The sequence below is a fragment of the Odocoileus virginianus genome, chromosome 25, assembly GCF_023699985.2.
Source record: "Odocoileus virginianus isolate 20LAN1187 ecotype Illinois chromosome 25, Ovbor_1.2, whole genome shotgun sequence".
Taxonomy (NCBI): Eukaryota; Metazoa; Chordata; class Mammalia; order Artiodactyla; family Cervidae; genus Odocoileus; species Odocoileus virginianus.
The window spans coordinates 17035170-17054364 of NC_069698.1; the positions used below are offsets into that span (position 1 = coordinate 17035170).

General features: G+C 38.9%; 1 protein-coding gene across 4 annotated transcripts in view; it reads right to left on the reverse strand.

Annotated features, from left to right (window-relative positions):
- ARL13B (ARF like GTPase 13B) overlaps positions 1-19195 on the reverse strand; it is a 79450-nt gene that overhangs the window by 51017 nt on the left and 9238 nt on the right. For 2 of the 4 annotated variants that reach the window (XM_020889383.2, XM_020889381.2), the window contains exon 2: positions 9541-9611. The exons of 1 other annotated variant lie outside the window; for it this stretch is intronic. In XM_020889383.2, coding sequence (XP_020745042.2) covers positions 9541-9611 — 71 coding nt within the window. Of the gene's footprint in view, positions 1-9540; positions 9612-9803; positions 9823-19195 lie in introns of those variants that run through there. One more of the 4 variants, XM_020889382.2, reaches the window with a different exon arrangement.

Here is a 19195-nt window from a genome sequence, read left to right on the forward strand (position 1 = left end):
TGGAATAAAGACACTTTCAAGGACAGCTTGTAAATGTAAAGAGTAGATTTTATTTTTAATACAGGATATTTTCATGAACTATAACTGAATTGCTTTGTACGTCTGCATATGACAGCACTAAGAAGTACAGGATATATACAATTATAACTGCCAAAGAATGGTAATGACAATAAGAGATTAAAAAGATCACTGAGGTTCAAGCCTTGAACTAGGAGCTGAAACCTAGACCTTAAAGTGAGGTTGAATTTAAACAGTCAGATCAGTGATCTAAGTAACAGAAATGGAAAAAGCAAGACGTACAAACAAGTTGAACATTGTAGTTGGAGCAGATTTTTAATAGTGAATGTACACTGAAGAGTGTTCTGAAGACAGAGAACTGGGAGCCACGGAAGGCATTTCAGCAGAGCAATAATATAATTGAGATGACTAAAAAGGAAAAAGGAAACAGAAGTCACTCAGTCATGTCTGACTCTTTGCGAGCCCATGGACTGTAGCCTACCAGACTCTCTGTCCATGGGATTTTCCAGGCAAGAGTACTAGAGTGGATTGCCATTTCCTTCTCCAGGGGATCTTCCCGACCCAGGGATGGAACCTGGGTTTCCCGCACTGCAGCAGACTGTTTACCCTCTAAGCCATGAGATGACTAAAGCAGTCCTTTATTGAGATTAATATTTGCAAAAGTCTCTAGAACTGACTGAAAATGAGAGTGAAAGTCGCTTTTTAGAGAGGTAAGAAAACAAAACAAAAACAGAAGCACAGCAAGAGAGAAGGCATGAGCGATGAACGATGCAACAAGTGACCCAACGGTTACAGAGAAGAGTTCAGACTTCATATCTGACTCCTCCATGCACTCACCACTGTGGTTGTTACTGTTTAGTTGCTAAGTTGTACCCAACTCTTCGTGACCCCAGGGACTACAGCCCGCCAGGCTCCACTGTCCACGAGATGTCTCAGGCAAAAATACTGGAGTGGGTTGCCATTTCCTTCTCCACACCATCATGGAATTCACAACAAATATTACTCCCCTGAACTTTGTTTATAAAGTCAATACAGTGACTACCATCTACATGAGGATCTCAAAGTGAAATCAAACTTAGATAAAAAGCTCAGCTCCTCAGCTGTACTAGCTTCATTTAAAGTACTCAAGAGTCACACGTGACTGGTGGCCCACCCTACTGAACGGAGCCAACGCAGAACATGTCCATCACTGCAAACAGCTCCACTCAACAACACTGGTTCAGAGGGTATTATCATTCCCACATTCAGCAAAACACTTGCTACTACAAAAATAAATCTCATAGGCATTTACTTCTAGGCTTAGGTGTGACTGAGAAACAGACTTGCAATGTACCACTGCCTCTCAGCAAGCATCTTACTACAGCTTAGACAGCTCCCTAGAAAGTTAATAAAGACAATCACAAGTCACATTTTTAAAAGACCTGCCTTATCTAGAGGGAGGAAAAAACAAGTTTAGAAACAATATAAGCAGACATATATTCCAAAAACAGAATTATACTAGACATTTAAAAATGTGGATCTAGTCCAGACCAGAATTTCTTTCACAGTTAACACAGACAGCTGTCTTAAAGTACAAATTGAAAGGTACCCCCCTCCTCGAAATTATCAGTGAAAATAAGTCAACTGTCCTGAGGAAGAAATAAGAGAAATAACATATTCAGAATACCTATTCAGTACCAGAACCTTGTTGGGGATTACAGTGTAAATATGAATAAAATAGGGCGGCTCCCCTAGTGGCTCAGACAGTAAAGCATCTGCCTATAATGTGGGAGACCCAGGTTTGATCCCTGGGTTGGGAAGATGTCCTGGAGAAGGAAATGGCAACCCACTCTAGTACTCTTGCCTGGAAAATCCCATGGACGGAGGAGCCTGGTAGGCTACAGTCTATGGGGTCGCAAAGAGTCGGACACGACTGAGCGACTTCACTCACCCTCAAAGAATATCCAGTACACTTCAGAGAGACATAATATTAATGGAAATAACACAAGAACCTATATGTTCTGTGAATAATTCTGGAGGGGACAATATAAACGTGTAATAAACTACATGGTTATCTCCTAGTCAAATTCATCTGCTGAAACCCTAATCCCCAATGCTGATGGTATAAGGAGGTGGGGCCTTTGGGACATAACTAGGTTTCAGTTCAATTGCTCAGTTGTGTCCGACTCTATGTGACTCCATGTACTGCAGCATGCCAGGCTTCCCTGTCCATCACCAACTCCTGGAACCTACTCAAACTCAAGTCCATTGAGTCAGTGATGCCATCCAACCATCTCATTCTCTGTTGTCCCATTCTCATTCTGCCTTCAATTTTCCCCAGCATCAGGGTCTTTTCCAATGAGTTAGTTCATTACATCAGGTGCCCAAGTTTCAGCTTCAGCATCAGTCCTTCCAATGAATATGCAGGACTGATTTCCTTTAGGATTGGTTAGATCTCCTTGCACTCCAAGGGACTCTCAAGAGTCTTCTCTAACACCACAGTTCAAAAGCATCAATTCTTTGGTACTTAACTTTCTTTATGGTCCAGCTCTCACATCCATACATGACCACTGGAAAAACCATAGCTTTGACCAGATGGACCTTTGTGGGTAAAGTAATGTCTCTGCTTTTTAATATGCTGTCTAGGTTGGTCATAGCTTTTCTTCCAAGGAGCAAGCGTCTTTCAATTTCATGGCGGTAATCACCATCTGCAGTGATTTTGGAGCCCAAGAAAATAAAGTCTCTCACTGTCACCACTGTTTCTCCATCTATTTGCCATGAAGTAACAGGACTTGATGCCATGATCTTGGTTTTCTGAATATTGAATTTTAAACCAACTTTTTCACTCTCCTCTTTCACTTTCATCAACAGGCTCTTTAGCTCCTCTTCACTTTCTGCCATAAGGGTGGTGTCATCTACATATCCGAGGTTATTGATATTTCTCCCAGCAAGCTTTTTTTTTTTCCTTAATTTTTTTTTCATTTATTTTATTAGTTGGAAGCTAATTACTTTACAATATTGTAGTGGTTTCTGTCATACATTGACATGAATCAGCCATGGATTTACATCTCCCAGCAATCTTGATTCCAGCTTGTGCTTCTTCCAGCCTGGCATTTCACATGATGCCCTCTGCATATGAGTTAAATAAGCAGAGTGACAATATACAGCCTTGACATTCTGCTATCCCAATTTGGAACCAGTCTGTTGCTCCATGTCCAGTTCTAACTGTTGCTTCCTGACCTGCATACAGGTTTCTCAAGAGACAGGTCAGATGGTCTGGTATTCCCATCTCTTGAAGAATTTTCCACAATTTATTGTGATCCACACAGTCAAAGGCTTTGGCATAGTCAATAAGGCAGAAATTGATGTTTTTCTGGAAATTTCTTGCTTTTTCGATGATCCAGCAAATGTTGGAAATTTGATCTCTAGTTCCTCTGCCTTTTCTAAAACCAGCTTGAACATTTGGAAGTTCACAGTTCGTGTATAGATGAAGTCTAGCTTGGAGAATTTTGAGCATTATTTTACTAGAGTGTGAGATGAGTGCAACTGTGTGGTAGTTTGAGCATTCTTTGGCATTTTCTTTGGGACTGGAATGAAAGCTGATCTTTTCTAGTCATGTGGCCACTGCTGAGTTTTCCAAATTTGCTGACATATTGAGTGTAACACTTTCACAGCATCATCTTTCAGGATTTGAAATAGTTCAACTGGAATTCCATCACCTCCACTAGCTTTGTTTGTAGTGATGCTTCCTAAGGCCCACTTGACTTCACATTCCAGGATGTCTGGCTTTAGGTGAGTGATCACACCATCGTGATTATCTGGGATGGGAAGATCTTTTTTGTACAGTTCTTCTGTGTATTCTTGCCACCTCTTCTTAGTATCTTCTGCTTCTGTTAGGTCCATACCATTTCTGTCCTTTATCGAACCCATCTTTGCATAAAATGTTCCCTTGGTATTTCTCATTTTCTTGAAGAGACCTCTAGTCATTCCCATTCTGTTGTTTTCCTCTATTTCTTTGCATTGATTGCTGAGGAAGGCTTTTTTATCTCTCCTTGCTCTTCTGTGGAACTCTGCATTCAAATGAGTATATTTTTCCTTTTCTCCTTTGCTTTTTACTTCTCTTAACAGCTATTTCTAAGGCCTCCTCAGACAGCCATTTTGCTTATTTGCATTTCTTTTCCATGGGGATGGTCTTAATCCCTGTCTCCTGTACCATGTCAGGAACTTCCGTCCATAGTTCATCAGGCACTCTGTCTATCAGATCTAGTCACTTAAATCTATTTCTCACTTCCACTGTATAGTCATAAGAGATTTGATTTAGGTCATACCTGAATGGTGTAGTGGTTTTCCCTACTTTCTTCAATTTAAATCTGAATTTGGCAATAAGGAGTTCATGATCTGAGCCACAGTCAGCTCTCAGTCTTGTTTTTACTGACTGTATAAAGCTTCTCCATCTTTGGCTGCAAAGAATATAATCAATCTGATTTCAGTGTTGACCATCTGGTGATGTCCATGTGTAGAGTCTTCTCTTGTGTTGTTGGAAGACAGTGTTTGCTATGACCAATGCGTTCTCTTGGCAGAACTCTATTAGCCTCTGCCCTGCTTCATTCTGTACTCCAAGGCCAAATTTGCCTGTTACTCCAGGTGTTTCCAGACTTCCTACTTTTGCATTCCAGTCCCCAATAATGAGAAGGACATCTTTTTTGGGTGTTAGTTCTAAGAGGTCTTGTAGGTCTTCATAGAACCGTTCAACTTCAGCTTCTTCAGCATTACTAGTTACTAGTTACTACTGATATCTTAGAATGTATATTATGGGAGTGGGTCTGGTAGGTTCCTTCTATTATTAAATTCTAATCCTATTATCCTAAAATGCAACTTGTGGGAGTGGGTCTGGTAAAATTTTACAACCTTGAGACATTATTTTGATTTATTGTAATAATTAATTAAAGAGTATATAATTCCCTTGCTAAAGACTAGTGAGGGGGGCACTCTCCGACCCCTTCTGATGTCTATGTCAGAAGGTTTCTCTGTCCCTTTTTCACACTTTAATAAAACACTGCAACAGAAAAGCTCTTGAGTGATCAAGCCCAAAGCTACATCTTCTTCGGAGATCAAGAATCTGACACCGTTCACCATAAGCTATCACTGATACATGTCTAATTGGCTTTGGAGGCCGTGGAACTCTGATATGTAGTGTTTGTCGACTTTCATGCTGTAAACACTACCACTATGGCCAATTTGAAATTACCAATATGAGGCACCTGCCCATAAAGTTGGGCGAAGAGGAACCTAATTGGCTTTCCCTGATTATATGAGCCAATATAAGTAAGTAGGAGCCAGCTCTGGAATACCACAGGTTCTAGCCAACAGCCTGTGAACTATGGTGGCTTCTGGTTCACACACTTTAGGGAAAAAAAGGAGGAGAGTCTCCCTTTATCCTTTACTTCCTCCTTCTGGCTGTAGTACACATGTAGTATTGAGTCACCCTGGAGCAGGTGGCAAGGGAAAATACTAGGAATGGCAAAGCAACTATGAAAAGGAGCTTGAGTCCCTAATGCCATACAGCTGCTCTGCCGACCCTAGACTACTTCTGCCTGTGCTGTTACATGAGAGAGAAATAAACTTCTAGCTTGTTAAGCCACTGTTATTTTAGGCTTGTTAGTACAATCGAACCTATATCCTATTAATGCAATCGCTTTGACAGCCACGAAGAAGAAAAGATGAATGAATGAAATGAAGATAGGGAAAGTACTTTTAGATTAGGAAACTGTAATAAAATCATAGGCGAAACACTAGGGTTTGGACTTAGCTGATCACAATACAGTAAGAGAGGAAAATTATCTCAAAAGAAAGGAGGAAATATACAATAAAATTTGCATTTAATTAAAAAAAAAAAAAGAGAAGAGCCAGAAATAAGCTAAAGAGTAGAAGCCATGGGAGAAATGTTTTACAAAAACGGCTTACTAGACCCTAAGGCATGACTCAAATGGGATACCGAAACAAGTAAAACTGCCTCTGGGATTTACAGTAGGAGAGGCAGAGAGATATAAATTGAGGGGCAGTTAAGCACTGATACACCTATTATGAACAAACAGGAGTAGACAAACACAGTAGTAGTCAATTGTGTTCATGGCGGTCATAAGGGGTGAGGGCAGGAGGAGACCAGAAGGGACTTCATAAAGAAAACTACATGACAAACAAGTGTCTTCAGAGATAAGTAGATACTCTGTCTTTAAGGAAAAGTTTATTTCTCTTTAATAAGGCAAATGGGAACAGTATAAGCAAAAAACAAAGGCATCAAAAGGATCAATCAAACCTATATGCTAAGAAAACTCCCAAGTAGTTCTATATAACTGGTTTCTTTAGAAAAGAAAAAAAAAAAGGTAAGAAATTAGTCACTGGAGTAAAAATGAAGAACAAAAACAAAGTCAGAAGGCAGCTCAAAGTTGAAGGCAGCTTTGACTTTTTTGTTCATGACATGATACCTTGAAATTTTCTAAACTCAGAAAATGACACTGATAGATACATGGAGGTGGGATTTAGAAGAAAAAGCCATGATGGAAAGAGGATATTCTAAGTACATCCAAATAATGAGATGGGTTTCTTAGCAAGTTCCTAGATCCTGTTCCGTTGAACCTAAGGTTTTAAAGGAATAAAAGAGAGGATGTGTGGATAAGCCTTCATGGACTGCAGGCCAAATCTGCATAGCCACCTGTTTTTACATGGCCCTCAAGCTAAGAACATGCTTTACATTTTAAAATAATTTCAAAACAACTCCCAAAGATATTTCATAACACATCAAATTTTAGTGTCTATAAGGCGAGTTTCATTGTAACATGGCCATGTTCATTTTTTACATACTATCTATGGCTCCTATCAAACCACTGTGTCAGAACTATGTAGCTGGGAATGGGACCGTAAACTCTCAGAGTCTAAAATATTAGTATTTACTATCTGTGATTTCCCCGGTGGTCCAGTGGGTAAGACTCTATGGATTCAATCCCTGATTAGGAAACTAAGATCCAACATGCCATGCAGTATGGCCAAAAAAATAAATAAATTTAAAAAAAAAATAAAATATTTACTATCTGGCTCTTTACAGAAGAAATCTGCACAACCCTGATTTCAGTTCGGTTCAGTTCAGTCACTAAGTCGTGTCCGACTCTTTGCAACCCCATGAACCACGGCACGCCTATCCATCACCAACTCCTGGAGCCTACTCAAACTCTTGTCCATTGAGTAGGTAATGCCATCCAACCATCTCATCTTCTGTTGTCCCCTTCTCCTCCTGCCCTCAATCCTTGCCAGCATCAGGGTCTTTTCTAATGAGTCAGTTCTTCATATCAGGTGGCCAAAGAATTGGAGTTTCAGCTTCAACATCACTCCTTCCAATGAACACCCAAGACTCATCTCATTTAGGATGGACTGGTTGGATCTCCTTGCAGTCCAAGGGACTCTCAAGAGTCTTCTCCAACACCACAGTTCAAAAGCATCAATTCTTCAGTGCTCAGCTTTCTTCACAATTCAACTCTCACATCCATACATGACTACTGGAAAAACCATAGCCTTGACTGGACAGACTTTTGTTGACAAAGTAATGTCTCTGCTTTTTAATATGCTGTCTAGGTTGGTCATAACTTCCAAGGAGTAAGTGTCTTTTAATTTCATGGCTGCAGTCACCATCTGCAGTGATTTTGGAGTCCAAAAAAATAAAGCTTGTCACTGCTTCCACTGTTTCCCTATCTATTTGTCATGAAGTGATGGGACCAGATGCCATGATCTTAGTTTTCTGAATGTTGAGCTTTAAGCTGACTTTTTCACTCTCCTCTTTCACTTTTATCAAGAGGCTCTTTAATTCTTCACTTTCTGCCATAAGGATGGTGTCAGCTGCATATCTGAGGTTATTGATATGTCTCCCAGCAATCTTGATTCCAGCTTATGCTTCTTCCAGCCCAGCGTTTCTCATGATGTACTCTGCATAAAAATTAAATAAGCGGGGTGACAATATACAGCCTTGACATACTCCTTTTCCTATTGGGAACCAGTCTGTTGTTCCATGTCCAGTTCTAACTGTTGCTTCCTGACCTGCATACAAGTTTCTCAACAGGCAGGTCAGGTGGTCTGGTATTCCCATCGCTTTCAGAATTTTCCACAGTTTACTGTGATCCACACAGTCAAAGGCTTTGGCATAGCCACTGAATCAGAAATAGATGTTTTTCTGGAACTCTCTTGCTTTTTTGATGATCCAGCGGTTGTTGGAAATTTGATCTCTGGTTCCTCTGCCTTTTCTAAAACCAGCTTGAACATCTGTAAGTTCATGGTTCACGTATTGCTAAAGCCTGGCTTGGAGAATTTTGAGCATTACTTTACTAGCATGTGAGATGAGTGCAATTGTGCGGTAGTCTGAGCGTTCTTTGGTATTGCCTTTCTTTGGGATTGGAATGAAAACTGACCTTTTCCAGTCCTGTGGCCACCGCTGAGTTTTCCAAATTTGCTGACATATTGAGTGCCCCTGATTTAGACGGTGACAGTTCTTCGAGGATATAACCTCAGTGACAGCATGAGGGGGTACAAAAAGCCTTAGAAGACTGCTTCAAACAATAATATATAGTTTGATGGACTTCCCTGGTGGTCCAGCGTTCAAGATCCTGTACTTTCAATGTAGGGAGGACAGGTTCAATCCCTGGTTGGGGAACTAAAATCCCACATGTCACAAAATACGCACCCAAAAAAAAGAAATTAACATACAGTTTGTATCTAACATTATAAAACAGAATTGGGGGTGACAAAACATTTTTCTCCAACAAGTTTTGCAAGGTGTCAATTTTCTTTCATAAACTTCTCCAAGTAAAAGTTCCCTATTTGTTATGTATGATATCTTGTTGCAACATTTATTTTCAGGAACAAATATATGTTAGGTTTTTTCCCAATTCATACCTTTAAGATGCATGGCTCATGCTACATCTTCTGGGTACACAACAAACTCACTAGGTACAGCAACTTCTATATTATAGTTACAAAGCATTAAATTAACACTAAATAAATACATCCAATGAGATGTAACATAAAGGACATAAAACCCTTCAATGTATCTTTAACATAATTGTAAAAATTATACATCATATTGGAAAAAAAAGATCAAGAGATACAAAGAGAGCTATCCTGGCTATCCGTATTCTACCTTTCTTTCACTGAGTTGTAGCTCTTTAACTAAATTCTGGCCAAAAGAATGTAGACGATGTGCATCCTTAATAGCAGGGGCATGTCCTTTTTACACTTTTTCATTCCCACTAGCTAGAAGACAGCTATGATTCCTCCTAGCTGACCAAAGACCTCAAGGAGCCTCCATATCTTTGCATTCATTCAAATCTGAAACAGAACAGGCTGGTACTATTAAGCCAGAGTCTATTCATCATATTAGACACAAGTACACTAAGAATATAAAAATAATAGAGTACACAATATCTCTACCCAACGAATATGTAATAAAACAATTTAAATAAATAAATCAGAATAATGTAATAATAATTTTTTTCAGCTTACCTCCTTGGATTCCCTTCGCTGTCGCCGTTTTACCAGCATTATCAAGTCCCAACATCACAAGAGTCACCTTTCTTAAAATAATAAAAATTTAAAAAAATCACCTTCTGAGTGAATTAAATATTGGGGGGGGGGAATAAAGGCAAATACATTCATCAAAGCAATACTTAAGAAGCAACTACTATGTACAAGTCAATACGCTGAATGCTAAGGGGTACAATGATGAACAAAATATATATTCAAAAAGCAAAATTCTTGAAAAATACCTGTGAAGTGCCATCCTTTTGTTCTCTAAGCACAAAAAAACAGAAACTGTACAGTAGATAACCTGAAGGATAGAGAAGAAATAAAGGGAAGAAGAGAGAGGGGGAGAGAGAGATGGATTCTAGAACATGAGTTATTTATCACATCTAAAGACTCAATTTTCTAGTTAACTGAATTCTAATGATTAGCAAAAGTTTGTTTTTTCCAGTGAAATTATATAAGAAAACAATTAGTTTAGGTTCTATACACTACTAGTACACTCAGTTGTTTTTATATATGTAGCACCTTACCAAATACAAATCTTATAGTACAGTAACATGATTATTAACCTAAGAGCTAATGTATTTTAAAAGAGGGTTCCTCAATTAGAAAACTTAAAATGCTTCTGTGATATAGCTAAACTTCACAGAGTAAGGGAAAAAACACAATCCAGTTCAATTTTACAACTGAAGAAACATCAGCCTAGAGTCATAAGCTAAGACAATGAATTGGTTACAGTCAGAACCAGAACCTAATTCACCTAACTTCTAGGAACTTCTTAAACCTGGGACAGGTTATAAAGGAACAAACCTACCACACAGTTCCTAGTATCCTGGGGACTCAGTCCAGCACTAAAGCCCATTTCTGTTCCAGGCTTAACGACTGCTTAGTATAGCAAGTGGTGAGACCACTTATTAACACCACACACTTGGGAATAGAGAGAGAAAAGTCACAGTAAAACTGGGCCACATTCCCATGGAGTGGAGTCAGGGTTTCTGCCAAGTACAGTCATTCTTCACTGGCAGTCATTCCAAGAAGGGTTAAAAAAACAGAACTTAGATGGCAAGAAGGGTGCTTTCCATCTACCTAAGCCTGGCTTTCTTGGAGCTGGACTTTATTAAACAAATAATTACTAAACATTTTCTGTATACCATACACCAGTGTTCTAGGTACTGAGACACCTGCTTATTAAAATAACCACAGCAACAATGAAAAACAAAAAACGATAAACTCTCCCCTTACTAAACTTATACTTTAGTTGCAGGAGACAAACAATAAATATAAGAAATAAGTAAATTACAGGTTATACCCTATATTAGAGATGATTAAGTACTATAGAAAAAATAGAGAGGGATAAAGGGGAGCAGGAGCAGGGGTGGAGGTGGAAAGAAGCTGAAACAGGGTGATCAGGGCAGGACGCACCGAGAAAGGAGGTAAGGTCTGAGCAAGGTCTTGAAGGAAGGAAAGAGCACAGCTGGGGCCAAGGCACGAAGGCAGTGGGCATGGTGCGTGTGTCGGGAGGTGCTGACACAGCAATGTTCCAGAATCAGCAAGGAAGCCAGTGTGGCAAAACCCAGTCAGGGCAGCGCAGGGAAGAAAGACAGGAGGTGAGAAACACATCAGAAGCCAGATGTGTGGGCCTTGCAGGCCATGGTGAGGACTGTGGATTTTGTGAGTGAAATTAACTCTTCATGTCAATTTCCTTAGTTATCCAGGAGCCTCAGTCCTTTCTAAATGCTTCAACCATCCCTATATCCACCATGAGGAATACACAAAAGTAAGTCTACACTTGAGTCAGTGGTCAGTCAGTTAGCAGCCTTCTCATACCCCATTCCCGGTCAGCCAGAGATGGGGTCGGTGCAAATGCCAGAATATGAATTTACGGAGCTGAGGAATATGTGAGGTCTAGGTACTTCTATCCACGTGAAAGTTTTACCTGCATCACTAACTGAAGAATATTTTCACTTCTTAAAGAAGCTTTGAGATATGAAGAGTATAATTTTACTACTTTGTCTGAAGAATTCATAACTTCCGAATATCAAAGTATAAGATTAAAGTACAAAATAATTTCCTAAACAAAATATAATAAATGACTATCCAAAAATATGGATGATATTGCACAAATAATATTTTGGATAATTCAAGTTTCTAAATATATAATGAATTAGACCATAATATTAACATTAATTCAATTGCTCTTGAATAATTTATTCCAAGATCTACGGTGCTTCGAACATCACCATAAGGAAAACAATTACTTTTGCGGACAAATCCCCATTTTCTGTTGGTTTTCTTTATTCTGTACACCTTTAATCCAGTTTTCTGCTGACAGGTGGGGCCGTGGTAGTTTGGCCTCAGGCCACACTATGGTAGGGGTAATGGCTCCCTCCTTCATAAGGACTTAGGCCAGCACACCACCGCTCCCGAGACTGCTGCAGTCAGTGCCCCTGACCCTGCAGCAGGCCACTGTCGACCCACGCCTCTGCCAGAGACTCCTGCACACTCACAGGCAAGTCTGGCTCAGTCTCTTGTGTGGTCACTGTTCCTTTCTCCTGGGCTCTGGTGCACACAAGGTTTTGTGTGTGCCACCCAAGCGTCTGTTTCCCCAGTCCTGTGCAAGTGCTGTGATCAAATCACACTGGTCTTCACAGTCAAATTCCCCAGGGGTTCTCAGGCTTTTTGCCAGATCCCTAAGTCGGGAAATCTGCTGTGGGCCCGAGAACTTTTACAACAGTGTGAGAACTTCTTTGGTGTAACTGTTCTCCAGTTTGTGGTCATCTGCTCGGTGACTAAATGGAGCTAACGGCAACCTCCTCCAACAGGACGTATGCCACGCCAGGCTTCAACAGTATGTGAACCGAGAACTTCCAGATGGTCAAGCTGGATTTAGAAGAGGCAGAGGAACCAGAGGCTAAATGGCCAACATCTGACGGATCACGGGAAAAGCAAGAGAATTTCAGAAAAACATCTACTTCCCCTTCACTGACTACACTAAAGCCTTTGTGGGTCACAACAAACTGGAAAATTCTTAAAAGAGATGGGAAAACCAGACCACCTGACCTGCCTCTTGAGAAATCTGTATGCAGGTCAAGAAGCAACAGCTAGAACTGGACATAGAAAAACAGACTGGTTCCAAATCCGGAAAGCAGTACATCAAGGCCGTACATTGTCATCCTGCTTATTTAACTTATATGCAAATACATCATGTGAAATGCCAGGCTGGATGAAGCACAAGCTGGAATCAAGATTGCTGGGAGAAATATCAATAACCTCAGATATGCAGATGACACCACCCTTAAGGCAGAAAGTGAAGAAGAACTAAAGAGCCTCTTGATGAAAGTGAAAGAGGAGAGTGAAAAAGTCAGCTTAAAACTCAACATTCAGAAAGCTAAGATCATGACATCTGGTCCTATCACTTCATGGCAAATAGATGGGGAAACAGTGGAAAGAGTGTCAGACTTTATTTTGGGGGGCTCCAAAATCACTGCAGATGGTGACTGCAGCCATGAAATTAAAAGATGCTTGCTCCTTGGAAGAAAAGCTATGACCAACCTAGACAGCATACTAAAAAGCAGAGACATTACTTTGCCAATAAACGTCTACGGGGTAAAAGTTACGTTTTTTTCCAGTAGTCGTGTACGAATGTGAGAGTTGGACTATAAAGAAAGCTGAGTGCCAAAGAACTGATGTTTTTGAACTGTGGTGTTGGAGAAAACTCTTGAGAATCCCTTGGACTGCAAGGAGATCCAGCCAGTCAACCCTAAAGGAAATTAGTCCTGAATATTCAATGGAAGGACTGATGTTGAAGCTGAAGATCCGATACTTTGGGCACCTGATGGGAAGAAATGACTCATCTGAAAAGACCCTGATGCTGGGAAAGATTGAAGGCAGGAGAAGGGGACAACAGAGGATGAGATGGTTAGATGGCATCACCAACTTGATGGACATAAGTTTGAGAAAGCTTCGGGAGTTGGTGATGGAGAGGGAAGCCTAGCGTGCTGCAGTCAGAGGGGGTCGCAAGCAGTGGACACCACTGAGCTACTAAACTGAACTGAACTAATACATTTTGAAACATTGTTCTTAAAGCAGTTACCAAGGAAAATTGTTAGATTTTATCTTAAAGGCTTTCTTTTTTAAAACAGAATATTAGAGTCAAACAAAAAACGTTCTCCAAACATAAAAATCACTTTGAAAAATTATAATCATGCTGAAACTGCACGAAATAAGTCTTTCTGGATTTATATTTTTATGTTGACTATCCCTGCGAGTACATAGTCAATATTTAAGATCATTATGCCATATACTTGAAAACATGGTTTTAATTAAATATCTGAGGTGACTAAAGCCTTAATGAAAAAATATAACACTAGCAGGATCAGGCAGGATCACTGCCATGCCTGATAACAATGAATTAAACTTATATTTTCAGAACAGAATGGGTTTAAAAAGCTAACAATCAACTATCACTCAAAATTCTATGGAACTCTTAAACACTGAATATGTTCACTCTAACATATACCAAATGTATATGTCATTACAACTTTTTAAAATATGGAAAATTATCATTGATTGGGAACAATTTGGCTGTGATGCTACATCACAACAGAGAGATATAAAAGACTATGTCTTCTGATTATTGATTGAATACATTAGCTCTTCAATTGAAAAAATAATATACAGTATTCTTAGATTTATAATGTCTTGAAAGTGGACAGCAGCAATAAAAGTAAACATTTTGTCACTTAGCTCGACAGTCGTAATCAATAAAAGTAAACTAGGCATTTGAGCACTAGAGACACAAAAGAGCCTGAGCAAATGCCTGAGACATGGTTTCTATCCCAGAGTGCGTCTCTTCTAATGACAGTCACTAAAATGTGAACAAATGTCTGTACATTGTGACACTATGAAAGTTTAAAATCCTTATCCATATACACAAGATGCTCAGGGAATACAGAACAGAAGACTTCATTCAGCCTAGGGATACAGGAGAAGGTCTGGGAAGCTTCTTACACAAGCGATGATGCCTCAGCTAAGTTCGTAAACTGCACAAGTTTGCCAAGGAACAGAAAGGTGAGAATAGGAGGAAGTATGAAGAGGTTCCAGACTAAGAACACTGCCTGAGACACCACACCGAGAAGGTAAGAACTGGGTGCTGAGTTGCTAAATCCAGGCAATTAAGAACAGACCTCTGGAAAGCAGCCTTAAGCAAAAGGAGAACATGCATACACAACCACAACTCAATACAACTATGTACTGAATCTAAAGGGAACCTGACATACTTCTAGTTAAGAAACAAGAACCATTAAATAGTTAATAAGGTGAACCTTCCCAGAAGCTGGAAGTGATCACTTTGCTCTTCTTACAGTTATCATTGAGTCTTGAATTATATACCAAACCAGAAACGCTGAGAAGGAAAGGACTCTGTTGTAGGAAGTACAGTATGTTTCTGCTAGTATTAAGTATCAGAAATAGTGATAATGGGTATTCTGATATATAGTCACCAATTTGGTGTTAGAGCAACCTCTGTTCAACCCCCAGAACTGTCACTTCCAAGCTATATGACCTGGACACATTATTTAACTTCCCAGAATTTTATCAGTAAAATGGGATAATAAAAATATCCCATAGGATATGGTGAAATTACGTTAGACCTGCAAGCAAAGTGCACAATGCCTGTGGCACACAGTAAGTGCTCAAGCTATAGCTCAACCTATTACTACAGCATAAAATTCAAGACAAGGAGTCTACAAAATGAGACCAGAGAGATGGAAAGGGATTAAGTAACGGAGGAGGATTAATGGGTTCAGTTTTGCACATGTTGACAGAAGTGGGTGTCTCACATTGAAGTCTGAAGCTGGAGGAAAGATATGAACCAAGATTATGAGATTATTATACATGCTAATTAAAACTACAGGAATAGGTGGAAGAGCACAGAAGGAAGAAGAGTCAGGGGACAGGGGACAAGGAACCCTAAGAACCTTTGAAGAAACTCTTACAATTGCAGCCAGAAAGAATTGAGACCAAAAATGATGTTGGGATGGGAACAGTTTCCTGAAGGGTTAAGAGACAAACAGTATCAAACACTACAGAGTTTTGCAAAATAAAGGAATCTTTTTGGTAACTGCCATCAATTAAGTACCTCAGAAATAAATGCTCTCAGCTTTTTACAAACCTTACAATACCAATGCTTTGAATTTATTTCATAATTTGTCTTGATAGTTCAAAGCTATTTTACCCTATTATCTTTTTTCATGCCATCCCTGAAAGTACAGAAGATCAAAGTTACCCAAAGTTACAGTGCTAGTAAGTTAGTTAACAGCAGTTTCTATGGGAAGTTTAAATACAGTGATTTGTAAAAACAATTATTAATTTAAAGGGCAACTGGAACCATCTTGTTTATCCTAAAATTTACCCACATTTATATGTATACTCACACACAGATATACACCAGAGAGTCAGGTTGTCTGGCTCATTTTCATCAAAATATTTTTTCCCCACGTTTCAGTGTATCCCAATCATAACCTACTTGTTAGAGCTAAGACAAGGTAGATTACCTAGTAACAGGTAGATTAACTTAGGTAATGAGTTGCATGCTGTTAATAAAATCTAATTATGATGTTAATGAAAAAGCTAACAGTGACATTTTTCTGTTTAAAATCCTTAAACAGAATCAAGTGCAAACTCTTGCAGCCTCCTCTCCTGTCACTCCCCAGCAGGCCTTTAAGGCTGGGAACTTCCTAGTCTTCTCTACCAGGCATGTTATCACAGCAAACAAACCTTAACTTTCTCATGTAACTTTTAATTCAGTCCTCTCAACTAGAACTTGTCTTAACTCTGCAGCCCCAGGATCAAATGTGCTGAGCATTCACCTTGTACTTTTACTGAATGAAATAATATAAATGTATTTTCTGATCCCTGGGCTTCCCTCATAGCTCAGTTGGTAAAGAATCTGCCTGCAACACAGGAGACCCCAGTTTGATTCCTGGGTCGGGAAGATCCACTGGAGAAGGGATAGGCTGCCCACTGCAGTATTGTTGGGCTTCCCTTGTGGCTTAGCTGGTAAAGAATCCGCCTGCAGTGTGGGAGACCTGGGTTCGAGCCCTGGGTTGGGAAGATTCCCTGGAGAAGGGAAAGGCTACCTACTCCAGTATTCTGGCCTGGAGAATTCCATGGACTAGTCCATGGGGTCTCAAAGAGTCAGATAGGACTGAGCGACTTTCACTTTATTTGCTAAGTAAACTAAGTAAAATTAAAACATACCACTTTGAGACTGTACTGTAATGGATTCAACTTATACAAATCTTCAAAGTAACAGCTCAATATTAGATAATGTAATTAAAATTACCTACATTAATTTTCTAACATTAAATCAAAGTTTTCTGAGTAGATCTATATGCTGTGGTTTCAATACAATAATCAACAGTGAGAAATATTTTTAAAACTAAAATAATTCTGAGTGAAAAAAAGAGTAGGGACTTAGAGAGCCAAAGACTTTTATATACATTATATCTCAGGGTCCTTTTTTATGTGAAAGATGAACAAATTAATATGCCAGAAATATAAGTCATATTATACTAGCATTTTGAACTTAGACTCAGAAAACATGTGAATTCTGAATCTTTTCTGAATGGTATTATTACAATTTTTTGAACTTTTTTTTGAACATGTACAACTCTAAACTTCCTCATCTGTCAACTAAGGAAGACAATACTTCAAATGAGATAATTACATAAAAGATATTTCTAACTTCAAAAATGTTATGCAAGTTAAAATAGAACACTGAGAAAACTAAAGCAAAATTGAACACAACAGAACTTGTATTTATTACTTAAAATATTTAAAAGTATGGAACAATTAGCAAATAACAAATACATATGAAAAGGGACCTGGAAATACTGCCTTATGACGTGTGTGTGAGAAAACAAAAAAACCTCCCACAAAAAGAATTAATGAAATGAAAAAACTTACCAAACCATTTATGTTGTGATTTTATTTTTCTATTATTTTATAATTACTATTTTCTGGTATTTTAATTCTGATTGTACAGTTCAAGATAATACTGCACCAAAATCACTATCTAAATTTATGAAGTACTAAAAAGGTGACCAAACTTAGGGTCATATGCTGCCTTTGAAGCTTGATCAAATGAAATTCTTATTGTCTGCTTGTTCATTCCTAAAATATTACTATAAAAAAATAAAAGAAAACCTCAACATAAAGGCACAGTGTAAACTGTGGACACTAGCTAATGATACGTCTCTATCTGTTCATCGATTGTAACCCACACACCCCACTAATGCAAGATGCTAGTAACAGTGGAAATTAAGAGGAGGGAGGGTGTGTGGGAACTCGCTGTACTTTCTGCTCGGTTTTTCTGTAAACCTAAAATTTATCTAAAAATAAAGACTATTTTTAAAAATAAAAACGAAAAATAAAAAATAAAGAGGTAGAATCAGGATATCTCTAGATCCCTTTCTCTCCTAAAATTCTGAGGTTCCTACTGTGAATAAACAAGACGCTGTAAAAGGATAAAAAGAAATGTAAGAAGTTCCAGTTCTGCCACGGCACATCAGATAATCCCTGCTAATCTGCATGTACAGCTTACTTAAATAAGAATCAGCAATTTCCATAAATAGTCTAGGATTTACAGTTACATTAACTTAAACCAAGAAAGATGGTTTATAGGGGACTGCTTCCCCTAGCAGAGATAACATACTATGTCAAGCATGTTTTACCAGATACCACACTGATACACAGAAAATAACAAGCCACATTGCTTAGTGTGACATTTGAGTCTCTTCTCTTAGACATGGCAATGGTGAATAACAACTTACAAATAAATCTGAAGTAAAGCTTTGGTAGGCTGAATTGTGACAAGGAAAAACACAGATGAGTAAGAAATTAGTTGTAGCTAGTGGGAAGTTGTAGGAGACAAATAGGGTGCAGAGAGCTTCAAAGGTTTATCCATTTCTTCAGGAAAAAAAACAAATGTGATGACCAAAGGTTAATATCAGTAAAACCTAGGGAGGCAAGCACATGAGTACTGATTACATTTTTCTTTTGGTTTAAATACAGGCAATTTTTTTTTTTAACTATTTTAAATTACATTACATAATTCTTGCTGCCAAAATTCCTTCCTTTAAACTGATGCTAATTTCTGCCTCTCTAGGTGGGCTATTCCTGAAATCATGCTCAGGGAAAATACAGGAATCACAAATTTCTTCAAGACCCAAATAAAATTACACCCTTTCCAAAATTCTGCTTGCAACCCTTACTAGGAATCTTAGACGTCATCTTTAAACTCTTACATATTCTACCACAGGGCTTCCCAGGTAGCGCAGTGGTAAAGAATCCACCTGCCAATGCAGGTTCGATCCCTGGGTCAGGAAAATCCCCTGGAATACAAAATATAAAATAACCCAAACTGATACTCTCACCTGAGAAATTCCATGGACAGAGTGCCTGGTGGGCTAAAGTCCAGGAGCTGCAAGCAGAACCGACTGAGCAACTGAGCACGTGGCGTACTTTATCATACTATATGCAATATTTCAGCAACTAGATGCTACTTAGTATAAATAATTGGAGTTCTGAATATGTAGATGACAATATGTAAGAGTGAGGACCTGCTGACAGG